This window comes from Anticarsia gemmatalis, chromosome 24 (genome assembly GCF_050436995.1).
Source record: "Anticarsia gemmatalis isolate Benzon Research Colony breed Stoneville strain chromosome 24, ilAntGemm2 primary, whole genome shotgun sequence".
Lineage (NCBI taxonomy): Eukaryota > Metazoa > Arthropoda > Insecta > Lepidoptera > Erebidae > Anticarsia > Anticarsia gemmatalis.
The window spans coordinates 6,328,337-6,338,588 of record NC_134768.1 but is presented as its reverse complement, the minus strand read 5'-3'; the positions used below and the strand labels follow the sequence as shown (position 1 = coordinate 6,338,588).

The window sequence follows — 10,252 nt, the reverse complement described above, 5'->3', positions numbered from 1 at the left end:
AGATGATAACTTACCATTTTATAAACTGATTTGATTTCATTGGTTTAATAAAACAAAAAAATACTATAACAACACAATGTTACAAGGAGTATCAAAATTACTTACGCACTGTATTACAAAGTATGTAAACTAAATAATGATAAAAAGCCTATCGTTGTGTAACGTCTTTTAGGTCAACAAAAACTATTTTCCTATTTTTTCGGCTTAGAAAAACAAACTCGAGGAAGTCCAAACGCAGATAAGCGCATCAAATTGAAACGTTGGTTAAAAAGACTGGACGGCGATTTAATTAAGCGCTCCCAACATTATCAGGATTATACAGAACCGCGGGGAACTAAATGGATTATTTTTATCCGATAATTACGAAAGATTTTTGTTAAGACCAAAGGATTTCATGACATCGCATTTGTTAAGCTTTGCGCTAAGTCTTTGTTGAAAATCAAGGCGGTATTTTATGCTGCGTTACAACTGAGATAAGAAAAAAGTTTTATTCGAAAATTGTCTCGTCGTGTGTGATATTCTTAAATCGGGTTCATTGAACCGTGGTAATAGTTTTAAAACAGTTTATGTAAAAGATGCGGAACGTCGCAAATCTATAACTTACTTTATACTTTTTGCAGTTATTTCAAAATGATAACGTTTTAGAACTGTGAGTAGCACTTTAGAATTTACGAAATTAAATTCATTATATTAACTAGGTAATTTATTAGCAAATTAGTTATATTTTTAAATATAGGTAGGTATTCTGTAATATAGCTCAAAACAACAGTTTCAAAGTATTCTCTTCCTGACAAGAAAAACTAGCAAGAAATTATTCCCTTGGATTACAGGGATTCCTTAATACGTAGCGTGTGTAGGAAAACATCGCGTAGGACGAATTTATTTATGAGATACAGTCCAAGCTTGATTTATCCTCCATTTGTTTGTTTTAATTACGTACTTCTTGAGTAATGTTTATAGTGCATACATAACACATACATACATATATATATATAACATGACGGCTGATATACCCGATGGTGTAGGCAAAGGAGTATATTTTTTTTATACGTAAACCATTAACAATGTTAATTATATGTGAGTCTATATCCCTATACCGGGCATATTACTGCTGAGAATCAGTCAAAGATGAATAAGATAAGCCCAATAGTACTTTACCTGTCCCGAAAATCGAACCTTGTAAGCTGCATAATAGTAAGATGTAAAAACGGGTCTTAGGCGAAGTGTATATTATAAAGGTCGATAACGTTACTGTCCGATGTTTCGATCGAATTACATCGACCGCAGATACGAGATCTCACTATCAGACATACAAGCATGTTGTTTTCTTTAAGACATTTTCGCTCATAGCCAGTTGTGCTCACCGGTCGATAAACGATATGTGGGTTAAGCAACCGTTGGCGCGGTCATTCAAAAGATGGGTGACCGCGTAGTGGTGTATGAACTGAGCGTCTCCGTGCTTCGGAGGGCACGTAAAAAGACGGTCACGATTGTTGTCAATTAAGATATCAGTCGTTAAGCCGTGTCAAAGGCCTTTCGGGCGGTTTGAACAGTTTTGACACTAGGTTGACCACTAACCATACGATAAAGAAAGAAATAAGACATTTTCTATTTTATTTCCTCGCAAACTATTTAAAGCCAAAAATCTGCACTGATCCGAACACAAAGTACGGCAGTTGATAGTGAACAATTTTCTCTTACAATCGGGAAAAATGACGTTAAGTGCCTTATAAAGTACTTGGAAGACTGCCAGTGTTCCTCGATACATTTGCTGAACGCCGTCCCACTTGAGGTGAACCGTACGAATTGTAGGTCGGAAGTTTAATATATTAGGTCGGAGAAAAAGTCTTTTCGCATTATAGTATGTATGAACTTGTAATAAAAATTGTTTAAAAGTGCAGATGATAATCTTGGCAGCAAGTGGTTTGATGGCAGAACTTACGGATTTTAAAGAAGTATCGTTTTCAGGCCTGAAATAGTTCTCTCATCGTCTAAGCCAATAAATCACTCATGCGCTCATAGGCAGTTGTGCTCACCAGTCAGTAGATGATCAGTGGGTTAAGCAACTGTTGGCTCTCTTTGGTTTCAAGAATCACAAATGAGTACACGGTTCATTAGGTATCTTTCAGTGAACTCGAAAGGTATCCAAATATCGAGCTTTTTGTGTAGAGAAAAGATTTTATTACAAGTTCATACATACTATACTTAATGCAAAAAGACTTTTTCACCGACCTTTTATTATTTTACCTACGTATTGGCTTTTATTTAAAAGAATATAGTTCATAAAATAATGTTGTTGACTGTTTTTATGGCGCGGTCTGTAGTGTTTCTGATTGCTAATCGTTGGCGGCTGATCGACAGGTATCGAGTTTGATTCCCGGGTCGGGCGAAGTGTTTTTAGTCTTTTCTAATTTACATAGACAATATTTCAATAATAGCCAGCTATTATTATATGAGACGATCGGACTAATCCATACTAATATTATAAATTCGAAAGTAACTCTGTCTGTCTGTCTGTCTGTTACTCAATCACGCCTAAAACTACTGAACCAATTTGCATGAAACTTGGTATGGAGATATTTCAATACCCGATAAAGAACATAGGCTAATTTTTACCCGGAAAAATTACGTACAATGGGAAAATTAAGGTGGCGGACGAAGTCGCGGGTTAAAGTATTGTATATGGCGAAACGTGGGTGTATATAAAGTACTTCAATTCAGCCTACACCGTAGGTACGGTATTATGGCGTGACGAGGCGTGATATTGTGTATGTATGTATGTTGATGGTTTTTGTTTAAAAGAATGTAGCATATGCCCAGCAGCGCGATTCTCGATAATTCGAACCATCGAGTATCGAAAGTTTGACATTACAAAAGTACTGTCAAAATATTTTCTACGACGTCCGATATTCATACAACTGCTTATCAGATTTTCATACATTTTTTTTCGATAGCTAGCCGGTTGTCGATACTCGATAGTAGTAGAGAATCGAGCTACTGCTTTGAGATAAATTGTGTATTGGACGTATACGGAGGCTGTGAGTTTGTTACTAGCTCTTCTCATTAGGCTCTATCTCCTTCCCGAGCTAGTGGCAGATACAGTAATTGTAACGACTATCTTATATGATATGAAAAATGATTTGAATATTATGTATTTTATTCCTCCAATTTTTTTAAAGTTTTTCAGCAGCTATAGTAAGTTTTTCTAATTATATTAGGCCTAGAAAATTCAAATATTATTTAAATGAAGGTTCGATTTAAATTAATACATGAAATCCTAGTAAGAATCAACCGAAATTTTGTTCAAAGATTAGTTTTCGTTGAATAATAGAAGACGTCATTTATTTTTTAAATAAAAGACAAGTTAAAAAAATATGAATTTAGTTAATTTATTTTAAGGTTGTTATTATCTGCATGCATTGTATAGTAAGTAGGTTTGATTCGCAGTTAGTGGTAAAAAACAGAACTGCCGTATCGGTAGAACATTCAACCATCATATTCATACACGTAAGTCTGATCCAGGAACACATCATTAGTATAAAAGTCCTCTGAAAAAATTTAAAAGAAAAATATAAGTACTGTACCTTGATTCTCTACCACTATCGACTACAGACAACCGGCTAGAAATTTTGACATTTAGAATGTACTGCCAAAATATTTCCTACGACACCCGTCAGAGGCGCTGATCAGATTTTCATACAAAATTTCTCGATGACAGGTCGGTTGTCGGTAGTCGATAGTAGTAGAGAATCGAGCTACTGCTCATTATAGTCCAACAACTTAGTAGAAAACCCTGGTACATACCATCTCCATCCGTCTCTACTAAGCTGTCGGATTATACTTAACTAGCTGAGCCGCGCAACTTCGCGTGCGTCACACAAGAGAGAATGGGTCAAAATTTTCCCCGTTTTTTCAAACAGTTTATACTGGTACTTTGCTCCTATTGGTCGTAGCGTGATGAAATATACAGCCTATAGCCTTCTCCGATAAATGGGCACTAAAAGAATTTTTCAAACCGGACCAGTAGTTCCGAAGATTAGCGCGTTCAAACAAACAAACAAACTCTTCAGCTTTATAATATTAGTATAGATGATCAGCTTGTAGTTAAAGATACTAGCGGCTGAGGTTCGCCCAGGTCAACAACCAGTTCTCGAAAATCATTTTGTTTACAGTATCCGAGTGTGATTACACACAGGTACATCTTCCATTCATTCACTATCATAGCAACAGTAAATAACCGACACGACTAGTGAGAGGTCAGGCACAGAGCTGTACGTCCTAAACTTCCTTACTTCGGCAATTCTCTTATTAACTCTAACATTAGAAAATATTTTTGTCTAGAGTCAGGATTCGAACTTAAGACCTTTGCCGGTCGTGCCGTGCCACGAAAGACGAACATCGAACATATTACCGACGTTCTTCAAAAAGGTCCAATATCTAAAACTTACCTTTTGCTTTTTCGTTGTAGTCCGTCAAGTCAGGTAATTCAAAACATGGACCCATGTGGAAAACTTGCCACACTGCAAAAGCGTTATCAAATTCAATTATTTTCGATAAGATTTAAAGGTATTATTTTTCCTTAGGGGCCTCCTATCACATGCATACATTTTACTCTTCTTCTTGTCGTATGGTTAGTGGTCAACCTAGTGTCAAAGTTGTTCAAGCCGCCCGAAGGCCATTGACGTGGCTTTACGACTGTTATCTTAATTGACAACAACCGGGACCCACTTACGTACCCTCCGAAGCATGGAGACGCCCTGTTCAAATACTACTATGAGTTCAGCCATCTATGGAATGACCGTGCCAAGGTTTGCTTAACCCACAGATCGTTTGCCGACCGGTGAGTGCAACTAGCTACATTTTACTTAAAAGCATCCTTACATAGAAACCTATGTCGTCAGACTTGCTACACTTATATAAGGGTCCTCAATAATCGGTTGAAACGGGCCAAGAAAACAAATATGTGTAGATGAATGTTGTGCAAAAATGCCGCTCGACATCGCCTGAATATTTAAACTAAATTATGCTAATCGGACCCGAAGGAACAATCCAATCGGCACAATCCGAGCAAGTGCAGTAGTTGCTTCGAGTTGGTTTTGTTGTTCGGTAAATGTAGCCGAGCCGAGCGTGCTGCCCCGAATATGTGTGTAGCAAGCGCAAGATGTGCTGTAAATGCAATATAATATGTACATTTTATTTATTTAGAACAAATATGTATACTGTAACGACAGATGTAAGAGTGTGATAAATAAACAAGTGTAGGAACATACATTACTAACTTACATTCATATCTTTCCATGCAATTGACGAAATCCATTGTGCAATAACTTTGAAAAGTCTTGTAAAAGAAGTACATAGTTCTTGCACAAAGTTGGTCAGTTCTATAAACAAAACATTTATTAATATTTCTTTTTGTTTTATATTGGACAACTCGCATTGGTAATTTAATTACAAACTAAGTAGAGCTTGTGCTATGGTAACCAAATAACTGATAAACATACTAATTGTAAATACGTGGGCCACTACTTACATTTTGAGCCTAACTATGAAAAACGGTAAATATGTGAGTGAAAACTACTTTATCGTGTTCTCGGGTATTCTTATGCATGATTTAGATAAATTTTTATCTGATCGAAATATTTTTTTAATATTTTTTTTTCTTTCCCGAAGTCCCCTCCAAAACAGGGTGTTTAAAAGCATAACCTATTTCTTGTGCCGACGAAAAATCAAGGTTAATGGTATTTATTCTTGATGTTTTGGAACTAAATAAAGTCATTTGATGTCAAACTGTAGTGTATGGCGGGAAACTAATTTATTCGATTATTTTCATGCACATAACAACCGGTTGTTTAACAAGATGCGTTAGGGCGGGCATTGTCATTATGGCACTCGACCTGTAGGATTTTGTGGTTTTTCCATATTTTAAACCAGTCTTTCGGTAAACTTTTGATTGTAAATCAATAAGAATTAACCATTCTACATTTTTCTAAAGACGTTTTGGGCCGTGACAAAGGTTTTATAAAAAATCAACGGACTATTTGTTTCAAAGTGCTTCGAGCGCGAAAATTTTTTTCTGGATTTGGTTCATCTTAAAGCATCCATAAAGTCGACTGACGTTTACTTTTCGGCTCATGCGCATAGATCCTAGATCTGTGGTCTGTCACGATTTGATACATGTATTTTGAAGTAAAACGATAGAATTTTCAAGCATTTGTTCGCACTAATCGGCGCGGGTACCTTTGCGAATTCTTGTAGAAAATAAATTGGCTCATTTAGAAAAAAACTTCTAAACGGAAATGTTCTCTCCAAATATTTTATATCTAAGAGTGGAAATAATGTATAGGATTGTATCGATCTATTGATGTGTCAGGAAACGAAAATGCATAATTAATTTTCGCACAGCATCGATTTTTCCGGACACAACTGGTGACCTTGGACGCCCTTCAGGAATTTCATTAGTGAGGGAAAAATAATCATGATAGAACTCTACATATTAGCGTTTTAAATTTTCAAAGGATCGGACTTTATCACCAAAATAATAAATAAGTCGATATAGACACGACTGTTTTTATAACTCACGTCAAAAGTCGTAAAAAATATTTGTACGAAAATGTTAACATCCTAATACCATTTTCCCGCACACTTACAATTTTCGATCGAATATGTTGAAAATATTTTCAGCGCAGATTCCAAAACTTTCTTAGGAATGTAGTAGTCAAAAAGGTCAAACTTTACGATGAAAACACCAAATGGGGTCTAAAACCATCAGATTCGTCAAGGCTCAAAATATAAGTAGTGACCTAAGTACATAATTATATAGATAAATTGACAACCAGGCTCATTACACAAATATTTGTCGTGGGATTCGAACCTACCACGTTTACCATTGCGTCAAACGAGCAATAGCAATAATCTTTAGCCAACCTCTTTTAGTTTTAATTTTTATTATGAAGTATACAAAATACATGTATTTTATAAAATGACATGCTTTTTACCAAAATATGTAATTACCTATTTGCCTCAGGGCGCGGTCGTTGGTGTAACCGACTGCTGACTAGTGCTGAACTCGATGGCCTAGGTACTATTTCTATCTTATTTAAATTACTACTACTACTAATCGTACGGTTAGTGGTCAAACTAGTGTCAAAGCTGTTCAAGCCGCCCGATAGGCCTTTGACGTGGCATTATGACTGTAGTTATAATGCCACGTGTGGTGGGTTCGAATCCCACCCGGGACAAATCTTTGTGTGATGAGCACGAGTATTTGTTCTGAGCCTGGATGTTAATGTATCTATATAAGTATGTATTTAGAAGTATATAAGTATGTTTATCAGTTATTTGGTTACCATAGTACAAGCTCTGCTTAGTTTGGAATCAAATGACCGTGTGTGAGTTGTCCATTAATATTTAATATTTTAATATATATATATGACTGTAGTCTTAATTGACATCAACCGGGACCGACTTTTTACGAGCCCTCCGAAGCACGGAGACGCCCAGTTCAAATACCATTATGCGGTCACCCATCTATGAAATGACCGCGCCAAGGTTTGCTTAACCCACATATCGTTTACCGACCGGTGAGCGCAACTGGCTACGGGCGCCTTATTTAAATTAAGTTACTTGCAATAGAAGTCCGGAGTTTAGTTACGTGCCCGTTTTAAGGCAGTAGCCTCGCCCCCTGTTCAATGGGGCTAACATGGTTTATGGCGAAACGCGGGTGTAATTCTACATACACCACCACACCTTCGTCTATAACATACTTGTCGTCGGCATCATTTTATGTATGTATGTAATAGTTTAAGATCTCGCTATACGTTGACCTTCGCCGAGGTGGTTAATGGATGAAACACATTTTTTATTATAATAATATACAAGGTCGGGAAAAATTTCGCATTATAGTATGTATAAATTGTAATAAAATCTCTTTGGCTTCAAGAATCACAAATGAGTACACGGTTGATTAGGTTTCTTTCAGTGAGCTCGTGAGGTACCCAAATATCGAGCTTTTTGTGTAGAAAAAAGATTTTATTACAAGTTCATACATACTATAATGTGAAAAGACTTTCCCCGAACAAATATATATTGCATGGGTTGTTTAAACAAAATCAGTCCAGAATATGTTTTTTTTTTAAATTACCCATTCGCTAAATGTATCTTGACATATTTTGTTCGATAAAAAAAGACTTCCCTAAATCTATCTTAATCCATTAACTAGCTCGGTGAAGGTTGTTGTAGAACGGGACCCTATGCTATAATAAGGTTAAAAATATTAAAATAACATACTCATAAGCTCTCAGGCAAAATGTAATCTTGTGCACGCAATGTTCGGAGTAGTTGTAACGCCGTGGTGTCGTGCGTGTGAATTTCAACGTCACCCATATCGGCAGCGTTGTTTTTCGGTTACGTCTAAAAACAGTAATAGTTCTTTTTTAACCAGACTATCCCACTAATGGGCAAGGGTTTCCCAACCAGGAACAGGTTAGGCCTTTAGTCCACCACGCTGGCCAATTGCGGGTTGCGGAATCAATGTGTAAAACACCTTTTTTGATGTGCAAGGTTTCATCACGATGTATTTTTTTATCGTTGGAGCATGCGATAATAGCAACTGCTACGAAAGTAATAAGTACAATCAAGTTAAAGCTTGTAAAGGACTTGCGATTCTGTGATCAGTATTTTGGGGAAAAAGTAGACATGGGATAAGCCCATTGCTTATTTTAGTTGATTTTCGGATGCAAGATGCAACGACTAGCATCGCATCCCCGCATACTTAAAAATTGATTATGTTCGGTGATTTGCCCCCGGTTTCTGAGGTACATTTAGCGGTGGTTTATCTATTCAATAGCGTTTAAGATAATTCAAACATGACAGTTTGATTAGATAAACTACCGCTATATGTACCGGGCATTAGTTGCTTTTCTGAAAAGCGTGCGACAAGGAGCTCCGAGTATTCCGTATTTTGAGAATAGTAATCGTATTTTGTACGTCATTTACGCACGGTTCAATCTATGTCTGTACTTCAATGCTAATATTATAAATCTGAAGAGTTTGTTTGATTGTTTTGTTTGAACGCGCTAATCTCAGGAACTACTAGCCCGATTTCAAAAACTCTTTCAGTGGTAGATAGTTCATTTATCGAGGAAGGCTATAGACAAATATCATCACGCTATGACCAAAAGGAGCAGAGTACCAGTAAAAAATGTTACAAAAACGGGGAAAATTATGGCCCTTCTCTCTTATGAGACGCAAGCGAAGTTGCGCTAGTGTCAGCTGGTACAGACTTAAAATAACTTACGCGTAAGGATTCACACCATCGACTCCATGTTTATCTTCGCTTAACATAACTGCAAAACGAAACAGCACTTTTAATTGCATGATATTGCAAGGACTGTCTTTATAGATAACTAATTTGGTGAATGACTGTGATTGCTGTCTTAAAGTTATTATTCTTACACCTATCAATGTCTGGCTGCTGGAAAATGGTCACCATTCGAAATAAAAGACATCTAGTACTTTGATGCTCTACCACTATCGACTACCGACAACCGGCTAGCTATCGACATTTTGGCATTTAGAATGTACTGCCGAAAAAGATTGCTGCTGATCAGATTTTCATACAAAATTTCTCGATGACAGTTTGGCTGTCGGTAGTCAATAGTAATACAGAATTGAGCTCTAGATATCAAGATATAAAATTAAGAATGTTTTCTTTTTACAAAACTTACGTAAACAAAACATGGCTAAGAAAATTAATAATGCAATTTGTTTTAGAACAGATTTTAGAAATAAGAAACAAGATCTTTTACGAATACACATAATGAATCATAACTTTTAAACTCTCGCGTTGCATGTTTAATGTATAATAAAATACGGGAATTAACGCGAACACGCATTTTACCTTAAAATGCCTAACGTTTCGGCGCAGGTTGCACTCGCCGTGGTCCCAGGCAGACTGTGGACCACGGCGAGTGCAACCTGCGCCGAAACGTTAGGCATTTTAAGGTAAAATGCGTGTTCGCGTTAATTCCCGTATTTTATTATACATTACACATAATGAAATTTTTAGTCAAAATTTATAAAATTAAAGTTATTATTTTAAACACGATTCACTACTAGTTTTAAGTCTTCATAATAAATATTGTTACAAAATTTCGTTCGAAGACATTATCATGAACAGAATGTATGCATAAATAAACCTGGAATTCACTTATCAAAAATTAATTAAATTGTGATTTCATTGCCACTTTGCGAA

General features: G+C 36.3%; 1 protein-coding gene across 6 annotated transcripts; it reads right to left on the bottom strand.

Moving 5' to 3' along the window:
* Positions 1 to 3,364: 3,364 nt before the first annotated feature.
* Positions 3,365 to 10,201, bottom strand: LOC142983573 (uncharacterized). 6 transcript variants are annotated; one of them, XM_076130518.1, is made up of 7 exons: positions 10,146 to 10,201; positions 9,726 to 9,799; positions 9,296 to 9,344; positions 8,287 to 8,409; positions 5,284 to 5,381; positions 4,449 to 4,520; positions 3,365 to 3,548 (listed from the first exon to the last, which is right to left on the bottom strand). In XM_076130518.1, exons 1-7 carry the CDS (start codon positions 10,169 to 10,171, stop codon positions 3,487 to 3,489), a joined length of 504 nt encoding a protein of 167 aa, XP_075986633.1. In that variant the 5' UTR covers positions 10,172 to 10,201; the 3' UTR covers positions 3,365 to 3,486. The 6 variants fall into 6 exon arrangements, with proteins under 6 accessions (XP_075986633.1, XP_075986636.1, XP_075986635.1 ...); XM_076130521.1 differs by having other exon boundaries at positions 9,726 to 9,838; positions 10,146 to 10,200; XM_076130520.1 differs by having other exon boundaries at positions 9,726 to 9,838; positions 10,114 to 10,196.
* Positions 10,202 to 10,252: the final 51 nt, after the last annotated feature.

What these genes read in the sequence shown, in the direction of transcription:
- LOC142983573 (XM_076130518.1), bottom strand. Translation starts at nt 10,171, where the DNA reads ATGATAATGTCTTCGAACGAAATTTT. An exon ending in TTTTGCCTGAGAGCTTATGA is followed by an intron (nt 5,382 to 8,286) that starts GTATGTTATTTT and finishes TTTTGTTTATAG; the next exon opens with AACTGACCAACTTTGTGCAA. An exon ending in TTGCATGGAAAGATATGAAT is followed by an intron (nt 4,521 to 5,283) that starts GTAAGTTAGTAA and finishes ACGCTTTTGCAG; the next exon opens with TGTGGCAAGTTTTCCACATG.